The following is a 21413-nucleotide window of genomic DNA, read 5'->3' on the forward strand; positions in this document are numbered from 1 at the left end:
CAACTGAACCACAACTGAGAGCTTGTAACGGAATAAATAAGCAAGGACACAACTCGTATGAAATATACATCTCAATTTTTATAATTGTGTGTGCTTTATTCTTTACACGAATGGAATGGAGGCATAGAATATTTACACGTAACAGGACTGTACGCTGTAGAGTGTACTTTGTTCAGCTTCTGATTATCCCCAACTATAGCTGGCTTGAGAAACAGCCTGTCAAGCAGACACACAGCATCAAGTATCAAACAAAAGCAGTCTGCGTACAGCCTGTTGCCACTCAAAAGTTCAGACTTTGGAAACTTGCCAGTTCAAACTTTGGAAACAAGTCCAGAAATTAAGATAATTAAAAGTTCATTATTCCACTGGGGGAGGTCAACAGTGTCATTTGTTTAGATGTCTCCTGCTATTCGGCGAGTGATATACCCTACCCTCTCAAATGCTGTCTTATGTCAGGCCTTTGTGGTTAGTCTGAGCCAGCTCAACGGGTCAGGGAACTGAGTACGGTGTCAACACGATATGAGGCAGAGAGGCAGAATCTGGCTCCCAGTGGTGTAGTGTTCTGCACCCAATAGCTCCTGTCACTCTCGATAGGAGCAGTTGTGTGCTGAACTATTTTGAAAATCCACCTGCTGTTTGGGGCAGAGACGATGGTCATTTTATTCTGTAGCACACTGGGGCCCCACTCCATGACGGGGCTTCCTACGCGCTATCCCAGTACAAATATTAAGCCCTAGTACTAGCAATAATAGATCCAGGTGGGAGCTTAGCACTTTAAAAAATCTCGACCAAACTGTGAGCGCTGAGGAGTTTGGAAAATCTAGCCCTTAATGTTATGGAGTAATAGACTGTTGGATCCTAAATATAGGCTAACATGAGGGGAACTATTACATGTAGCTACAGGTGAAATAAATGGGATGAGCGCCACTCAAGTCAATGGATCAACAATGCTGTACACCAGCTGAGGATCCAGCCCCACCCCCCACCACCTTCTGAATAGAATTTAGATTGTGTTGCTGTCAGTGTTGATAATGGTTTGCGCCCCATAATATATTTCAAGGGCACTGTTCCTCTTCTTATGTCTTGACGAGCAGTTATTAATGCTGCGTTAGTTGACTAGATGCTGTGTTATCATTTTTGACGGGACTGGAAAATAGATTTACTTCATTAAGAAATGGGCTCAAGTGCATGAAAACAAGTCACCAGATATAACTCATGCATGCAATTGCAAAGAGGCAGTTTGAGAGGAAAAAAATCCCCATTCAACATTGTGACTGATGCAAGACCTCCTTTTGTTACTGGGGACCATGGTATGGCTTTAACTCTGAGGCTGTAAAAAGAGGACAGAGGCTTTTGTTCTTGAGTGCTTTTTCTACAAATATTTACACACATGGTCACTCACTGAATAATCCTTTGGTGGACTTAAAAAGCAAAAAACCCCCCCCACCCACCCCCCCTTTCACTTGACTGAATTTTGCTAAGCGTTTGTAATGATGAAAGTGTAGCACACCATCAAACTCTCCATAGAAAAATAATACAACTAGCTGAGAAGGTGTTCACTAACTAGGTCACTAGGACACACAGTTAGAGATGGCTCATAATTATTATTAGCTCAGATTCAGCCGTGCTTTCCAGAGTGAGGATTTGAAATTCCAGTGCAAGGGAGAGATTTAACCCTGACTTTTCTTTCACGGGACTGACTTGTAGGGCCCTAGTCACACTGGCTCATCAAACCATGCTAGCTACTAACACAGTTGCATTACATAGTATTTATTTTCGAGAGCGCCTTTAATATAAGAGGTTACAAAGTGCTAGTGTAGACAAGGGGCCTCTTTACCTGGCAAAAATGGGGAATTAAGGTAGAAAGAGAGGCTCTTGCATTGGGTAGTTAGACCACTGGAGTGTAAGTTCATTGAGCCCCAGTAGCAAGTACTAAGAGAGGCCAGTGCACGGAAGATGATTTTTGGGGAGGAGAAATAAATAGGTTGAACTATTGCACATCTGTACAAAGACAGCAAGATGTCAGTGTGATCGTTCATGGATGGACAATAAGCCATGATATTTTTGGTTCAACTTAGACCCTGTGGTGCTACACATTGTGCCAGAACATGAGAAATAGCACCAGTGATGTGATCTGGCACTTTTCCTAAGGGTCCAGCCTTTGCATGTTGTCTCGTAGACACCTGCAAGTTTTTTATATAGACAGAGAGAGATCTGCTAATGTTTACTGGTATTAGCACCAATGTGGTCTGAGGCGCCAAAGTGAGGTTGTTTTTTTTTGCACCAGATGTAACTGAGTTAACTTCATATTTCTTTTCTCCCTGCCACCCAATGCAACTTTGAATGGCTGCATTAAAAAAAAATGAACCGCAGCACTAAGTATGCTGTAACATGAAACGCAAAACATCAAGACACAAAAACAAATGGAGGTATAAACCCTACAGGAAATAAGACCTCTCATTGCTGCTGGTGGTGATTTTTTTTTAAATATATATATGTTTTATTTAAAAAATATAAGAAGTGCAATGGCAACTCTAAATTGGAAGCACAAACAACAGACAGGAAAAAATAAATAATGTACTACAGTAACCAAAGACTGATGGAAAAATTGATTGTACTCAGCCATAGTGTTACTGTTCACCATAAAGCACAGCACATGACAAAACAGAACATTTACTAATAGGATAGTATCGTAAAAGGTCGCATGCTGAACTAAGAAACAAAGAAGCAGATGTGGTTGCTTAAAAACGGAGTTGAAAATTAGAATGGAGTTCCTGCTTTAGGATACTTGGTTGTCAGTTCAGGTGGGCCTGGGCCGGACCTGAGACAATAGTACTTTGTCAGCATGGAAAAATCCATGACTTCCAGGGATCTAGGACCTTCCTGTGGATTTCTGCATAATTATCCAGAATCTAAGCTTTCTTTCTTTCTTTTTAATGTCTAGCCCTTCTGATGATGGAGATAGTTTAGAAACTCTACTGGTATTCTGTCTTTGAATCTGTGCTGGCCAGGCAGAAAAAAAATAACAATAAAGGAAGCATGAACTTCTCACATCCATTTTAATACTGTGTTAACCATGAGGCCTAATGATCGCTACATTACCCATATTGTTAACCCTGTCACTGCTGATGGCTGTCTTATAAACATCCAGCTAATCAACCTATTTACCGAGAGTGGCTGCATGTACCTGTCAGGACAGCATAGACATATAAGTCTGAAAGTTTTAAATAGACAAGTAATTGAATATTCTATCGGTAACTCGGTAACTGAAAAGTTTGCCCTTAAAATGTCATTACACATTAGGATCGAAGTAGCCACCAGCTAAAAAGTGTTGGACTCCTGCAGTATTTTGTGGGTTTTCTATAAAACGTGGTCCAGCAGCAGCAGCAAAGGCAGTTCATCTATTTGTAACTATCCTCCAGATGTGGTACAGCGAAATCTGTATCAGTATATGAAATAAGGGCCAAGTGAAACAGCAAGCAAGAACTTCCCACCCCCGCCCATATACCCCAAGCTGAAAAGCCACAGATTTCCCACAAATTCTCCACAAATGTCCATTGCCCCAGTCTGGTGAAAACCCCTGTTGACTGTGAAATGAAATGATGACACAAGTTAGTCGGTGGCTTGCCGGCAAAAAGGACTAAATGCTTCTGGCATTTCACTTACAGCATAAGGAATGATTATAAAATGTTTTCCAGTGAAGATTATGGCTCCCTTCAAGAGAGAAAATAATATACTGCATTCAAGTCACTGAGATTTTGCCTCTGAAAAATCATCTGTTTCAATTTAAAGATGCATCATCCTAGTATTTCCAAAACAATAACAACAAAAAAACCCTGTAGGGAGTCAATTTGAATTCTTTCCACAGGAATTTATCATGATTAAATAACAGGAAAGAGAAGGATTAAGTTGGAAAAAAAAAGCAAATTGCCATCTAAAATTTAAGAAATTATATGGTTTGATAATATTATTAGATAATTTGTTGCAAAAAGGGATAGTGCAACTTGAAGGTCCTCTTTACATTTTACAGCCAGACCAGGGAGCAAATATTTAATCTTTCAATTAATTAATTTTTACAAAATATCTCACAAAACATTTTTCACCTATAGAAATTAGTTTCTATACATCAATATATTTTAATTTTTATAAATTATTCCATCATTAAGTGCCTTCTATCAGTATAAATGATAAAATAGACAATCCAAAATTTTAAAGCTTTTCCCAGTTGTATCCCTCCTTGTCAGTTTAGGTACTGTGAATCCTCACACGTGTGAGTGGGTATGTGTGTGACGTGAAATGCTTCTGTTCTCTTCCCAACACCAAATTCCATTGAAATAAACTACAGGGGGTTATTTCCTGATATAATAGTGTGTCCAAAGGGGAAAAAGAAATGCTTGACTTGGTTTTGGAAATCAAAACATGTGCATAGTTACCAAAGTCAAGGTGTACCAACTACTGATGTGCAATGACAAGCTTAGCACCCAATCCAACGTCAATGGGAATCTTTCCATTAACTTCAATAGGAGTTGGAACAGGTTCTATGGGCTCAATCCAGCAAGGTGCATGTGGCCCTGATCCACCAAAACACTTAAGCACATGCTTAGTCCCACTGACTTCAATGGGACTACCCACAGGTGTATGAACCGGGGTCAGGTGTTCAGCCCCTTGCAGGCTCAAGCCCTACACAAGGTTCAGGAGCTGGGAAACTTCTCTTTAAACCGATCAACACGCTGAGCTCAGCCACTGAAATCATTCACGATGTCCATGTGGGTGCAGTAGGTGGCTAGCTCCCTTTGGCAGAGGGTCCCCATGTCAAAAGTTTATACCTACAACTGGTCTTTTGCGCACACAACAGATTTGCTTTGTATGGTAAACGTCTTTCTGTTCCTACCCTTTTGACCCATCACTGTCCTTCATGGCTTCAAACACTTTGTGTTGTACATTCATAAAAATTCACATTGACTGCAAGAACATAAATGCAACAAAAACAGGAAAGCCTCAAAATAGCATAGTGTAGTTTTCTTCTAAATATTCTTCCGTCATAATCAGAGGTGCAGTGGCTAATTTATAACTTTTCCTTTGAAGGAATCCAGATGAAAGGCCCAGATTGTTCTTCAATTACAAGTTTGCATTGATTATATATTTCTTCTAAGCTTTCTCCTTGGACAATAGCTGCAATATGAAAACAATTCATGTTTTAATTGGTACGGTCTACAGCAGCAGTTGTCAGCACAGTTTCAGTATTAATGTAGCAGTTGATAAAACTGGAAGAAATAATAATAATGCACATGAACTGTGCAGTGTAGGGAAAGCCATGCACCCCGCAGATCCCAAATGAGTCCAATACAATGGCAATCCACCAAGCGTGCTTGCGCGCCTTTCCTTCGCCCGGCCGCGGTCCTCTCTTCTTCCCCCGGCCCGCTGAGCCCGCGGCAGGTCCACGCCGAGCGCGCCGGGGCGCGCGGCGGCTGACCGCGGCCGGAGACCGAGAGCGGGAAACAGCCGGACTCTCGGGGGGCAGGCGGGCGCGGGGCGCGCGGCGGGCCGGCTCGCTTGAGCTGCGCAGTCATGCGCGCGAGAGTCCCAGCGAGCAGCCGAGAGCGCCCCCCCCGCCCAGTCATGCCTGCGGCAGGTCGATCGTCCCCGCTCCGGACCTCCTCCGCCAGTCATGCCGCGCGTGCGCCCCACCCCCTGCCGCCGCCCCCCTTTTCGCGCGCGGCAGCAGCAGGGTTTTTGCTGATGCCTAGAGCCGCCCCTGGATCCACCATAACAAAGATCCCGTGCCATTGCTTATTGTAAGAGCATTAGCCTGGGCTCTCCTTCGCTGTGGCAGAGAAATGCATATGGCACCTTGTTGTGCCAGCCTGAAAACCTGCATCCCAATAAGAATTCACTTCCAAAGGCCGGCAGGATGTGGGATTTCTGTTGCGGGAAGTCAAGCTTTGCATTTTGCTATCAGACTCCCTAGGAGCCCTGCCAGTGGAGGCTGTAGCAGGGATACACAGTCCATCTTCTGCCTGACCTGGCTGTGGCCCACCCTTCCTGAACTAGTCAATGCCCAGTTTTCTAACCAACCTCGGAGCCCAGCTTTCTGTGGACATAACTGCATCCTGGCAGACCATATCCTCCAGGGGGCCATGGAATTAGCCCACACCTTTCACTAACATAAGATTTTCATTGCCGTCAGATTTTGTGGGTGACCCCATGGAGAAGGCAAAAGCTGAACTGGAATATAGGTCACTGCTATATGTGTTCACTAAAACTTTCCTATATTCTGGGAAAAACGGAAACATTAGGAGATTAGTAGAGTGGCTCTTTAGAACATAAGTAACCAGGTAGAAACTGGGCAAAGGGCAGCGGGAGATACTTTTTTGTGCAAATACGTTCAATTGGAGCTGGTAAAAAGATGGCATGAGGTTTTCATAATTTTTGTGTGAAAACTTCATCCCTTTAGTCACTGCAATCTGCTATTTCATCAACATATTTTGTGCAGCGCTGCGTTCAGTTGCTACAAGACATACAGTACATCATGTTGTAGTGTCTGGCCGTCTTTCGAATATAAAAATATAAATGCCCCCTTGCTTTGTCTGTAACTAATTAGTCACCCAGGGTCCATACACTGACCCCTTTTCAAGAACACCTCTGTATTGCCAGTGTTTTGTTGTAGCCCCAAAAACCAGTCTAGATGTATTTATACTTAACCCTTCAACTTGACACAGAGGAACATGCTTCCTTTATTGCCAGAAAGAGGTGTTCTATGTTTTACTTCCAGCACACACAACACTATGTTTTGAAAGGTTGCTTCTTGAATGAAGTGTTGTGCTTTCTGAAATTCTAGGCCTGGCGTTTTTTGTGCTCAGTTTTACTGCATACATTGCAATGCTACTAGGCTATACATAAACCACAGCGCACATCGGCTAAAATCCCGGTCCCATTTCAGTCAATGGCATAACTCCCATTGACTTGGCCAGGATTTCATCCAGTATTGGCAAGCTAGTGGTAAAGTATTCTAACCAGCTCCCAGTTGTAACACCTCAGTTGTGTAGTTCTGGCAACGGTTACAGTGAGATGAGATTATTTTGTTTTCCCGACAAAGATTAGACTTTGGGCCATGCTCATGTCATGTATAAGTGGGTACACCACTTTAGTGAAGCTGCATCTGCTTTTGCCAACAGTGAGTTTGGTCTTGTATTATTTCATGTTTTATATAGTGAAGAGATCATTTGCCAAAGGGAGAAAATTACCCTCTTGGGAAATGAATTTCAAAAGTGCCCGGCTTGTCTCCCACTGCAGTTAATGGAGGCGTGTGAGCTCTGTACCTCTGAAAATCAGTTCTCTTGTATTTAGCTGCCTGAATATGGATTTAGGTCCTAACTTTAAGGCAACTGAGTCTGAAAGCATTGACCTATCACCTGCTTTCCATTCTTCCATGGTAGAGCTGCAAAATTATTTACAAATTACTTGCTCTTTAAAAATCCTTTTGAGGTCAATATATTGTTCACAATGGTAAAGGCAAATGCAGAAGTCCAGCAGGATGAAATTCTATACTGATCAGTGCAAGTACCCAATGCTAGGACCTGCTAAGTAAATCGCAGAATTCCTGCTGACTTTAATGGGAGCAGGATTGGGACAATCAGGCCCCGTCATGCATCACTGAAGTCACTAGGAGTTTTGTCACTGACTTCAACAGGCACAGAATTCACTTCCTACACATGCATTGATGTACAGGAACTGCTGTGCGAAGTGTTGAATGCATTCAACTCTCATTGACTTCAATGGGATCTGATACTGCTCAATATCGGGCTTTCACTGTGGCACACTATATGCATGTACCACTCATTCTTTCAAGCTAGAGATAGAGCTGACTCCAGCTGCTTTGTGGTCATGGATTGAACCCTTGGGGTCAGGTGTTTTGAAGTGACTTCATACCTGTAAAATATTCTCCAAATTCTTGTTCTAATTTAAGTGCTCGCTCGTAGGTTTTCTTGGCTTGTTCCTCTGTAAGACGTTTATTCATTTCCCTAGAAATATATTTTTAAATATTAGTTAAAAGTTATTAACAAATTGAGCCCTTTATTGAATCTGAATTTAAAAAAGTTTGGAAGTCTTTCTAAAAGGTAAGCTGTAATTCAACCAGATATTATTGGTCTTGAGATAAGAATTATGGGGTGGAATTTTTTGGCCCATGTTGTGCAGGAGGTCTGACTAGATGATCGTCATGGTTCCTTCAGGCCTCACAATTTATGCATCAATGAAAGCTTAACCTTCTGCAGTTAGACAGCATGGAGATGCAAGAGAGGGGTGACAATATCTCATTCTAGTGCATGCTGGGAGCACAGAGAGGCCAGGGGCAGAGTGAGGGTGAGGTGATGGCAGCAATAGCAGTACAGGAGAGACTGCTGAAGGAGGGCTGTCCCTTAATGCCATGGGAGGCTTTTAGAACGCTAGAACAGGGTGTAGGCTGTGTGGATCCTAAGATTACAACGGGTGTCACTCCTGTGCAAAACTCCCACCGCATTACTGAACATCTGTTATATGTACAGGGACCTTCTTACAGTGGAACTCACACCACCACTCGTTTTGTTGTAACTGGAATTTCAATTTGCATATTAATTTAGGAACTTTCATTCTATCTTCCAACAGACAGAATTTCATCGAGTGGAGTTCACTTTAAGTAGGTTCCACTGTGCATGTGTGTAGATATTTCTTAGGCAGACACAGATATCTTAACATCAAGAACAAGAGAAAAATCACAGGGACAAACAAGAGAAACCCTAGACATCTCTGGATTTATAGACTCTCCTTGCAAATGAGAGCAAATTATTTTCCCTTTTTCCATGGTGAAGATACAGCTGTAATAATGTAGCAGCTTAACAGAAAAAGCTAGCTCCCAAATAGCAGGTATTACCTGTAAAGGCCTGACTGGTAACATTTATATTGTGCCACTGAGGCACAGCTGTCCTTTGGGCGCAGTGTGGAGATGCAGCATCCTACTGGAGCTTGGTAAAGGATTTTGCCTCTGGAAGACGCAATCCCTCCCTAAGATTGCCAGCCTGATTTGCACCCCTGTGTGCCTCTGAATATGCAGGGATTACTCTTTTTCCTGGTCCCTGCACCTTCCCTCTTCCCCCACAGCCCACTTATGTGAAGGCTAAGGACCATCTGGTACTAAGTCCAGCCAATTTCTTTCCTCCCCACCTCTTCAAAAACAAAACCCACGGAAATGTAATGCGAACCCCGCTCTGTTAACGTGAGTTGAAGCAGACAGTCAAAATCACAGCCAGCCACGAGAAACAAAACTTGACATTTCCAACAGAAAAGGTAGCTTGATGATGTTCCACATTGGTAGTATTTTCTGTTCCTGTTTTTTCTAGTTAAAGGAATAGCTTCTGTAATACCATTTGCATTGTAAAATGTAGACCATAAATGTATTGAATACCAGTAACGTTCTTGTATTGCACTAGTTTTACCATTTGATGGAGCAGCTAAGATTAGTGGGACACCACGTAATTTTATGTACATGTACAGCTGTTAATACCATGTATTGTGGCCCAGAAAGAACAATGCCCATGTTGATTTAGGGTTTTGTGTACACCAGAAGATGTCCAAAGTCTTAACAATAAAATACAGACCTAGTTTGCTTTACCTTTTCTATAACATGGTTACTTATTTTTCAGAAGAACAGGGAACTTTTTGTCAAGGCAACATAGGAAAACAAGCTCACACCACATTATAAAAGGAAGCATCCTGTATTCCACATAAACCTCACTTAATGTTCTGCACTGAAACCACATGAATATGTGGTAATGGACTGTATATGGCATGACATGTGATGCATGTAGGAAATTATGTGCATGATGATGCATAAAGAATGCTCCATGAGTGCATGACAGCATGCATTTGTTACAATTGACCTACCCCTTAGTTTCTTTCATCAGGGACAGAAACTGCCTGCTGAAAAATGCTGTGTATATATATCCTGAGTAGTTAAAGCTACGGAAATGTATTTCTATAAATGTCTCTAAAGTTGGCTGTTTGTATAACTGAATGTGTAACCCCATGAATGCTGCTTCAGCAATCACACAAATTTGTAGCAACTTCTCTGTAAAATACAGTATTCCTCATTTCGGCTCCATCACTCCAGAGGGTAGATTATTTATAGAGTACAGGAGAGGGAAGGTTTATTTGAATACATATGTCAGTCATTTATGGGTTATATTAATAGGTTTGGAATTAGTATATGTAAATCTGTCTCATAGTACAAGTTTGCAACATTACCATTCAATGGAAAGATTGCTATCTACCAAAGTCTTCAGGCTGGACTCTCACTCATGCTAAGGCCTTGTTACTGTACTAGCAGTGGAAGACCCTTTAGATATTGCCAGAGTGATGTAAAGGAGCTGTAGGCCTGGTCTACACTGGGGGAGGGGGAGGGATCGATTTAAGTTACGCAACTTCAGCGTAACTTAGCTGAAGTCACATACTTAGATCTATTTACCGAGGTGTCTTCACTACGGTGAATCGACTGCTGCCACTCCCCCGTCGACTCCACCTGCGCCTCTTGCCGAGCTGGAGTACAGAGTCGACGGGAGAGTGCTCAGGGATCGGTTTATCGTGTCTAGACTAGACGTGATAAATTGCTCCCCGCTGGATCGATTGCTGCCTAACGATCCAGCCGGTAGTGAAGACATACCCTTAGTGTAAATGAGAATTGGGCCCTTCAGTTTTATTTAATCATTTCAGCGACAAGTCATCTCTATCGTTTTGTCTTTGTGTTTGTTCTCATTGGCAATTTTTTGTCGGGTGTGGTTTATTTGGTTATTATATTGACGGTGAACATGTTTTCATGACAGGGAGTCTTGGTTAAGTGTAGTTAAATCTTATGCCTGGTCCATGCACAGTTTATTGTACTAGTATAACTACCGGTATTTTGGCTATGGATGTAATTTTTTACTGAAATCATTATACAGTACCTGTACAATTAATAATGTGGACACAGTAATATTGGTATGAAGGTGCCTTATTATGCCCCTTCCTGTACTGGTATATGGCACGTTTATACCTGTATAACTACATCTGCACTAAGGGTGTGTGTGTACTGACGTAACTATGCTGGAATAGTTAAAGTGGTACAACTTGTGTGTGTAGACAAACCCTTAACTATATTACTTGTCATGAGAAACCTTAGATTACTAAGGGTACGTCTACACTACCCGCCGGATTGGCGGGTAGCGATCTATCTATCGGGGATCGATTTATTGCGTGTAGTGTAGACACGATAAATTGATCCCCGATCACTCTCCCGTCAACTGCTGAACTCCAGCTCAGCGAGAGGTGGAAGCAAAATCGACAGGAGAGCCACGGCGCACCGCGAGGATGCAAAGTAAGTAATTTTAATTTGATCTAAGATACGTCGACTTCAGCTACATGGCGACACTCAGGAAAGTTAAGGTAAATCAACTAAAGTTAAAGCATGTTAAACCCCCACATGGCTGCTCTAATAATCTTCCTTGGAGGACGGAGCCCACTTTACTCCAGAGTGAGAACAGAGGCTTGGAAGGTTTAGCCTTGCATTTTAACTCCTGCACATTGACTTCACATCTTTAGTTGATTTGCCTTAACTTTCCTGTCCCCTTGTAAAAAAGCCCTGAGACCTAGTCATTTCACTACAGTACAATTCAGTGGTGACCAGACAGCAAATGTGAAAAATCGGGACAGGGGCTGGGGATTACTAGGAGCTTATATAAGAAAAAGACCCACAAATTGGGACTGTCCCTATAAAAGTGGGACATCTGGTCACCCTAGAGTAACTTTTCCAGGCACGCAGTTCAGTGTTGTGCCATTATCCTCTTGACATTGGCCTCAGAAAGAATTGTATTAACTATGTTAAGAGGGTTTTATTCATATTGGAAACTAACTGTTGGTGATGGTTCCTTAGGAAGACACATATTAAAAAGATGACTTCCCACGTGTTGGCTGCATGGGAAAGCATGGAATTTGTACATGTTCAAATAATTTGGAATGTCTGAATTCTATACATTTCCTATTCCTTTTAGGAATTTTTTTGTCTTATTCTGTTTGCATAACATACCCACATAAACCATGCTTCAAGGACCCTAGTTGTTGTTCTTACAAAAGCTTGACATTCTAGTTAAAAGCTCCTTCTGCAGAGAATTTCTAAAATAAGACATTCAGAGATCTATAAAAGCCTCATATTCCAGAAGCAAAAAATAATGGATTTCACATTGTTTGTCCCTGTAGTACTGTCTGCACTGATGAGATTTGGCTGAAAGCTTTTTTTACTCTAATGAAAGTAAAAAATAGCCTATTTATATTTTTGATACATATCCTTAAAGAAACTGCCACTAACTCGACAGGATTTATGCAGCCCAAAACTTAGTATTGCTTGTTTAATAATAGGCTAACAATCATAAGGCTCTGCAGGTATTCCTTCACTGAGCAATTCTTATGCTGGGTAGCTATTCTTATACCAAACAAATCAAACCATTACCTTATCTCCACCTCTGCTTTTCTAACTGTGTTGAATCTTGTATGTGTCTTTTCTGTAGACTGTATGCTCATCAGACAAGGGTCCATCTTTATTTTTGTGCATTGTACAGCACCAGATGCATGAAAACATTTCACAGATGCGGAAAACCCAGAGCATTTAAGTCACCCCCGCCCAAAATCAAACGGTGAGTGGACACAGGCTATAGGTTGTCTGACTTCCATTCTCAAACAACTAAGTCATGCCGACTGGTTATTTATTGTGTACATGAAAATAAGTTCTTTAGTATTCCAGATTTGTTTGGTTTTCCTGACTTTGGAGAACAGGCAAAATGCTAACATGAGACCTTTGCTGTGCCTTCTGAGACAGGAGTAAAAAACTAGCCTAGAGGATTATATACTTACATTAGTGGCTCCAATGATTTAGGTTTAATGAAGATAGCAATGGGGTAGAGTTGTGCAGCTTGTAACCGTTTAATAGCATTTCCTGATACATCAAGTATACAGTGCTTGCCCTGTTGGAAACAGATGAGGATGTGTTTATTTCCGCAGTGTTTATTGCAAATCAATCAAAAGAAAGGAAGGAAGCCTAAAATGCAGTGTTCCAGAAAACAAACAGTACTAACTCACCAAGAGAAGGCTAGACTCCAGGGCACTTACTTGGCTGTTTACTTCCACAATATTTCTTTTGCTTTGATGCCAGTATAAGAAATAAATTGAAGATGTGGAAGACAACTTTATCAGTTTTGGAGGATCAACTAGGATGAACTTAAAGACGGGAGGGGGGGATTTTATGTGGACATCAGCAAATCTTGTTCCTAAGAATAACAGCATGTTCTTGTACTTGAGGTATAGAGCAGGAAGTCAGGAGCTCTGGGGTCAGTTCCTAGCTTTGACACAGACTTCCTGTGTGACTTGGACAAGCCACTTAACCTTTTTGTGCCTCATTTTTCATATCTGTGAAATGGGGCTAATAATAGTACCTCTCAGGGGTGTCTGTAAGGTATCGTGACACGTTTTGTGTTACGTATTGTTGTAATACTCAGCATTTATAAAACACTTTTCATCTTCAACTGCTTTACAAAGATTAACTATTTAAATAATCTGGATACTACCCTATGAGGTAGGTGTGCATTAGTCTTACTTTACAGGTAGAGAAACCGAGACACAGAGGTGAAATGACTTGGCCAGGACCACAGGGAGAGCCTGCCTCAGAGATGGGATTAAAACTCAAGAGTCCCAGGCACATAATCCTGTCCTTAAATCACATCCTTTCTTTAAGGTCAGAAAAATATTATGGAGATGTATGCTGACTGAAAGGTAGGAAGGGTGTTTTGCTATCCATATTGCTGTGATGTATGTTCTTGGATACGTGGTAACACATCTGGAATAGAAAGAACTCCAGACATGCTGACTGGTTTGAATGTTATCCAAAGGCAATGCTCCTGGGATTGAAGACGAGTGCAGAGAAATTCCACACCTCCAGGCATTGTGGGTTACTTAGCATACTTTGGCCATGGCAGGCATTCAAATAGTACTCACGGGCACTTAGCCTGAATTGAATTATATTTTGTTACATCTAGAAGTTAAAGTGAAAGGGATGACACGAAATTAAACTTTGCAGAGAAGAATGTCACTTTTGGTCAAGAGCACTGGTGCATGCATACCCTTCACTACATACTGAAAATGGTCTTGTGTATCCTTAGGAGAACAAAGACCGTCCCTTCCCATCTCAGCTTAACTCTGAGTCTACTGAGAAGAAACTTTGTACCTTTAAAACAAAAGGAGAGAGTGTCCTGATGGTATCTAATTGTTTGGCCTTTGAAGAGGTGGGATGGGGCTAGCTGGTCTTCTCCCAAAGAGGAGAAAAGGGAGGAAGTTTAAAATAAATAACATTTATTTACTATTATCCCTTCCATGAAGTAACTCATGTACTACCGGACCATGGACAAGAGAGAAACGTGCTCCCTGCTCTTAACTTCTACCTAACTCTCAGTATTACCACACTGGGGGCAAATCTGCTCATGGTCGCACGCTGGTGTAAATCCAGAGTAATTATATTGACTACCATGGACTTACATCAGTGTAAAAGTCAGAGCAGAATCTAGACCAATCAGAGTCTTGCCACTGTCTTCAATGGGTGCAAGCTTAGGTTTAAAATCCCCAGTCAATCTTTTCATTACATTTCTAGCTTTCTTTTCTCTTCCTCATTAAGTTTCCCCCTCATTCTGTCAAACCCAGTCCTAGCTGGACTGGCCCCCTTCATGGATATTTTCAGAGCGATTCTAATATCCATAAAGCTGTAAGAAAATAGTGGATTTTATTGCCATAAGAGCAACTTGTAGCAGACACTGCAACTTTTTGCTGCAAATTTCAGCCTTTGGATGCTGCTGCTGCAACAAACAAACAAACAAACAAACAAACAAAAATCACAACTTGTTTGCAGCCTTAAATATCCATAATTTTGAGGATGCTATTTTGAAGATATCTTGTATATTTACCGATGTCTGAAAGGCTGTGGTGGTACAAAACAGGCTGTGTTGCAAGTGCAGTAAAAATGGATGCAACCTACCCGTTCTGCTACGAATCTCACAGACTGCACACTAGTCCCATATAAATTATCATTGTACTGCCCAGCTTCTATAAATTTGTGCTCCTGGATATCCTTTTCCATTTGTTCCCTTGAAGTGACAAAATGATAATCTCTCCCATCCACTTCATAGTCACGCTTCGGTCTTGTGGTATCTGCACAGACCAACAAAAGATGGGAAAATTAGGATGTTTGTAGGCACTTTTCTCACAAAAAAGATACTATTTAACAGAGACTACTCCTGGCCAAATTCAGATCTGGTGTAAGCAGGTGCAGCTCATAAGTGCTTCCAGCATTTTCAACAACGGGCGCCCATAAAAATGTCCCCCTTATCCCGTGATAAGACCCAAGTCCTAGGGGAGAGTGAGGTCAGAGAGAGAAAGGCTGAATGACTGGGAAATGCATCCAATATGCTTTCTAATTGGTGGGGAGCTTAGGAGCCAGAGCTCCCTGGGAGCCTGCCTGAGCTGGCTCCCAGAGCTTCCAGGGTCCTTGGCATCTCACCTGGTGGAAGACGGGGTGGGGGAATCCAGGCTCCCACCAGGCACAAAGCCAGGAATCCCAGACTCCATGGGTGGCCTGCTCCCCAGCTGGCTGACTTCCTGGTCCGCCCTAGTGGATGGGCAGGCAAAGTGCTTGGCTCCCCATCTCCCTGGACTACCAAAGAAGCTAGCAGCTGGTTCCCTGTCTGGCTTGCTTTCCAGATAGGTGGGCTACCTGGCTCCATATCTTCCTGGCTGGCTTCCTGGGCTGCTCTTGGGTAGGCTGCTCAGCTCTCCGGCTTCCTGGGTGGCCGGCTCTGTGGGCAGGTGAGCTGCCTGGCTCCCTGCCGGGTGAGGTGGCTGGAAATTTCTATTTGGGGTCTTCCAAAATGGATTTTTACAAACATTTGTGTTCTGTGGGAAATTTTGCATTTCTGACTTTTTGTTTCCCCATTTGGAACAATTTTTTTTCCCAGAAATGTGAAGTTTCCCATGGGATAGAAATTCCATTTCCTGCACAGCTTCTACAAAACTGTGCATCTCAGCTGGATCTTGGCTAGGAGTTTTACATCTCAATTACAGATTTTAAAAATTGCTTTTGAGAAATACGATTACATAAAATAAATATTGACAATGCTTTTGCATTGTATGCATGACATCAAAGAACATAACTGTTACAGAATTCAGGAGTAGGTAGAAAAGAGTACTTACGTGGTACACATGATCCAAACTTATCAGGGAATTCAGATATCAAATCATCATTGAGCCGATCTTTTATAGGACCCAAAATAATAACAGGTCTGGTGTAATTAACTGAACAACAGAAAGGAAAGTGATATTCAGATGAAGACTATAACTTTTCTTTATTCTGACAGTAACATCAAATATGTACACTAGCCCACAAAACTGATTTATAGCTCATAGGTGTGGATTGAAGTTTTGGAAGATTTTAGATGCTCATTTACAGTAATAAATCTATTTTTGTTGTACATGAGAGAGGAGCTATTTTGTACCCAAGGTGCTATTCCAGAGCTCTCAGCTGGAGCAGACCTTTGCAGCCAATGGCCTGCTCTACTCGTAGCCTGATGATACATAATGACTATCTTTGACAAGGCGGCTCCTAGATGCTATCAGATGAACCATGTCATGAGACATAGGAAGGAGACTGAGGGCTAAATTCTCCTGTCAGTTACACACAATCCCAATGAAATCAACAGGGGTTGTGCCAATGTTAGGCCTTCTCTGCACTGGCAGCGGTATACAGGGTATGCGTAGCTACACACGGCAGTGAAAAGCGGGCTGCGTCCACACCGTGGTGTGTAGCTACTCCTGGCAGTGAAAGGCTCCGGCAGGGGGAAGGCATCTGGGAAAATCTCCAGCAGTGTGAAGCTGCCAGGGCCTTTCCCTGTAGCAGGGAGTCAGCAGAACAGGACACTGCTACAAACAGCAATGTAGAGGGAGGGAGACACTGCTTGGGCATGTAGGGAGCTGTGGAGATTCAGGCAGGTCTTTACTCACCTAAGCAGTGCCTCATTGTCTACACTACTATTTATGCCTGTGCTAGGGGGTGGGCAGTGTATGTTCTTTACATGCCACCATAAGGTGTGTGTGGTGCAGATGTACCATACAGACAAGGCTTTAGCCCTATGGTTTTATAATTTTACAGACTGGCATTGTGCGGGACAACCTGCCATGGGTAGAGGCTTATACTGTGAGGGAAACAACACTCTCAGCTTTGCGGTGAAGCTGAGAAAATGCACAAATACTCAATACCATATTCAGTAACTATGGCTACACCACAGCAGCTGCACTTGCGCTGCTGTAGCGCTTCTGGTGAAGATGCCATAAGCCAACGGGACAGCGCTCTCCTGCCGGATTAATAACTCCTGCCTCTATGAGAAGCGGTAGCTATGTTGAAGGGAGAAGCTCTCCTGCCGACTGGCACTTTAGGTCGGTGTAATTTACGTCGCTCAGGGGTATGGATTATTCACACCCCCTACGCGACGTGAATTATACCAAAGTAATTTGGAATGTAGACATAGCCTAAATGTATTTATTAGTAGAGGCCACCCTCCAGCCCTGGGGCCAGACTAGTGTGGGGAGACACCACAGGGCACTAGACCCCACGGGGTTGTCCCCCCACCTTCCATGTGTCGACAGCAGGCCGTGTAGACTTTGGAAAATAAACTGCAGGGAGGAGCTAGCTGGGGCTGCAGAAAGCAGCTGAAGCAGGGACTGAAGGACACCAATGAGGGCACCTGTTTGCTTCCTGCAGTTTGTATTCTGAAGGGTCTCCCCCCTGTGGTGACTAGGTGTTTGCTCCAGCCCCTCCTGCCTTCTGACTCATGGTCAGCAGCCCCCTCCCCTCTCCTTTGTCTTTCCCTCTAGCTAATCACCTCCAAAAAAATCTCACCAAAAGGATTTAAGAAGGACAAACCAATAAATAAATAAAAATCCAAGCACTAACATGACAGCTGCTGCCATTGCCTATTGTATCCCTTTCCTCACACTCTATCTGGCTTGTTTATTTAGACGTGTACTCTCTTTGGGGCAAGGATGGTCTCTTATTCTGTGTTTGAACAGAGCCGGGCCCAATAGGGCCCAGTTCTCAGCTGGCCCCTTGGCATGATAAATAATAATGGTAATAATAGACCAGCAGGTGAAACTTACTTTCCTGTCTTGTGACAGGTTCATAGGATAGGATGCAGTCTTCCTGTCCCCCTGAGAAGAGAAGAAAGAAAATAAATGAAAGCTGACAAGCAGCACGTCACATATTAAAGATTTATTAATTGCTTCATACAGAAGTCAGATAAGGGTCAGTATTCCTCTCCTGCATTGCTGTAACCTGAACCATTCCAAAGTCTCTCGCAATTTCACGGCAGCTTTTCCCCGCATTTGCTTAACTAGTCAATGCTGAAGTTGTGCTTTTTCAATATACAACCGGGTTGCAGCTGTGGCAATGAAGCTTCTTTTATAGATTCATTAGCAATGGCTGTTCATGGGACTAGGGCAGGAATTCAACAGATAATTTGTTGCATGGCAGCTTATTACGAGGCCTCCTTAAATCCCACTGGAAGAATTCTCCCCTCTGTTATGGTCCTTTTATGCTGCTGCAGGATATGCTCCAGGTCTTGCTAATTTATGCCAGGGCCACATCAGCCCCACAGTAGCCCACAATAGGCGAGCACAAAACTGGCTGATAGCCATCTGAGCCCCCTCTCCCTCTGGGCTGAGAGTTTTATGTTGCACCTTGCAGAGAAGCAGCACAAAAATCTCACCCCACATGTTGATATATTTGGGGCACTACAACTAGATTTGGTCACACAAACCAAACTGTGGCTGGTTAGGCTAACATGTGGTGTCATCACTAGGGACAGTTCGTATTTGGCACAATCACTCCTTATTATGCGTAAACCCCATACATTCAAGGCCAGATTATACTTGGCCCTGTATCTATCTATGACCTCCCTATTACCATAGCATCTGAGCACCTCGCCATCCTCAACGTACTCATTCACACACCTTCCTGTGAGGTAGGGAAGTGCTGTCATCTCCACTTAACAGCTGAGGCACAGAATGGCCAAGTGACTTGACCAAGGTCACACAAGAAGTCTGTGGCAGCACAAGGAATAGAGGCTGGGACTCAGAATACGCAGGCTAGCACCCTAACCCCTGGACCCTTCCCCTCGAGAGGGGACAGAAAATCCTTGAATCTCTAAGTGCCAGGCACAATCCCAACTTTTCCTCTCTGTGGCCCCAGTCCAGCAAAGCAGTGAAACACGTGCTTAAATTTGGGGCAAACTTCATTTTAGTACCAAAGTTAACACTACTCTACACAAATGTAGCGCCCCCCCCTCACTTTTATGGTGGAAAATTATATAAATCGGAAATGCAAAATTGAGGTTATAGAGAGAAGTAGTTACACTAGCTGAAAGAATCCCATGACTGCATCAGTTTCCTGCATGAGTAATTTGTGTCCCCCTCTCATTCTGGGTCTTTGGCATACATTAGATCTACGTTTGGGCCTTGGCAGGCTGAGACATATAGTTTGAGCTGCGGGCAGTTTAAATGATGATTTTTCAATTGGTTTATTGCCTAGCTATGACACAGCCTCCACTTCCCTGCTCTAACAGGGATTTAGTGTCATAAACCAATTCAGAGACCAATTTAGAAATGGGCTAATAGTGGATTTGAAAAGAACTATTGATTTCACCGAACAGGCATGCCTTCATTTCACCTGCCTGCACTGCCTTCCATTATGTCGCATCAACAAATACAGGAAAGCTTGTGCCTGCGTCAAGGAGAACTGTAGGAAAAAAGCAAACCCATTCTGACAATTGTTTTAAAGTCCCTGAGGTGTCTTTAGACCATAAGCTCCTCTCCAGCCTAATGTGCCAAGCTCCTCGACAGCCTGCTCATTTTGGGTATAGATTTATAACCAATGAAAATGAGCAGCTGCAGGTTTTATTGTCCATTTCACCCAGGGGCTAGAGTAGCCATGTGTCCACATCATAAAACTGCTACTGTCATTCTTGGTGGTGGTATCAGCAGAGAATGGAGTGGGCTCTGGAGAAAAACAACCCTCTCATCTCATAGTGTCCCCCCTGTTGCGACATTCTGGCCAAACTCAAGTTAAGGGCAAAATTCATGTTGAATTCGGTGGAGCCAGGATTTCATCTATTGACTCAGGAAGGTACTTGGGCATGTGAGCAGTCCCTTTGAGGTCAATGGGACTACCCAAGTGCCTTCAGCTTGGTGCCTTCCAGAACTGGGGCAAGAGATAGGTTCCTCAAGATCAGGGCTGAAGGCCATTGGGCATGTCAGTTGGGAAGCTGACTCCACTTTCCTTAGTGTACTTGTTGTGTGGATAGTGGATTTCAGTCAGCAGGCACATTACATGAGAATTAAATTCCTTAAAAGTTGGGTGGGAGACAAAATATCACATAAATCTTGTAGGTGTTCAAGGGCGGATGTGCACTTCAATTGTAACCAGACGGTAGCTTGTGATAATGCCTAATGAATCAATACTAAGGGACTCTGAATCTGTCGTTTAAGTATTTAGCTTAACAAAGCGCTATGGAATTAAGCAATAATGGAAACACTATAAACTTGCAATGGCTTTCAGATGTGATATACTGAGTGAAATGCAGTAGGGCAGAGGGCTTTATTTACCATTTAACTAAGCCACATCACCCACATTAATGTCATGGCATCTTTTGCTGGCCCTATTCTTAGGGAACAGTCTTACATAATTTAATAGAAAATGACAACCTTTCGGTAGGTTTTTAGAACCATCCCATATACATTAAGACAGAATTATATCCTTGCTATAGAATTCTATAGGATGGGTTAAATAAAAAACAGTAGAAAGTATCTCATTCTCTGTTAAACAATTGTCACAGAATCCTATTCACTTTCTCAAGATCCCTATTGCTTCAATACATTTTATAGGCGTTTTCAACCAAGGTGTGCACTGCGGTGAATTTCATCCATTAAGACTAAAAAATAAGTGAAGAATAAATCGGAGGGAGGTTGCTATAACTCGCAGGTGCTAGACCTGGATGTTGCAACCCCAGGAGGTCACAAATAGATTTCAGGGAGTTGCCACCACCTGCCCTTTCTTTATGGGTAAATGGCAGGTGGGTCACCAAAACATTTTTCTGTTATAACTTGGGGTCACAGAATGGAAAAGGTGAGAACCACAATCACTGTTTTAATGGACTGTGCATGGGAGAGCTATAAAGGGAATCCACTAACAAGAAGGCAGATTGTGTTCATTAAGTAGCATTAAGCAAACAATTAAAAATATAATTTAGCTTAAAAGCACAGTGAGT

At 42.7% G+C, this 21413-nt stretch overlaps 1 protein-coding gene across 12 annotated transcripts in view; it reads right to left on the minus strand.

The window, feature by feature from the left end:
* Positions 1-1437: 1437 nt before the first annotated feature.
* The window catches only part of DLG2 (discs large MAGUK scaffold protein 2), a 1428123-nt gene continuing 1408147 nt past the window's right edge, over positions 1438-21413 (minus strand). For 5 of the 12 annotated variants that reach the window (XM_039519928.1, XM_039519934.1, XM_039519933.1 and 2 more), the window contains 6 exons: positions 18250-18300; positions 16291-16392; positions 15080-15252; positions 12913-13022; positions 7930-8021; positions 1440-5172 (listed from right to left, as the gene is read on the minus strand). In XM_039519928.1, the coding sequence (XP_039375862.1) occupies positions 5066-5172; positions 7930-8021; positions 12913-13022; positions 15080-15252; positions 16291-16392; positions 18250-18300 (635 nt within the window). In that variant the 3' untranslated portion in view covers positions 1440-5065. Of the gene's footprint in view, positions 5173-7929; positions 8022-12912; positions 13023-15079; positions 15253-16290; positions 16393-18249; positions 18301-21413 lie in introns of all 12 variants that reach the window. The other 7 variants (XM_039519930.1, XM_039519931.1, XM_039519932.1 and 4 more) reach the window with 3 other exon arrangements.

The sequence above is a fragment of the Mauremys reevesii genome, linkage group 1 (assembly GCF_016161935.1).
Source record: "Mauremys reevesii isolate NIE-2019 linkage group 1, ASM1616193v1, whole genome shotgun sequence".
NCBI classification, from domain to species: domain Eukaryota; kingdom Metazoa; phylum Chordata; order Testudines; family Geoemydidae; genus Mauremys; species Mauremys reevesii.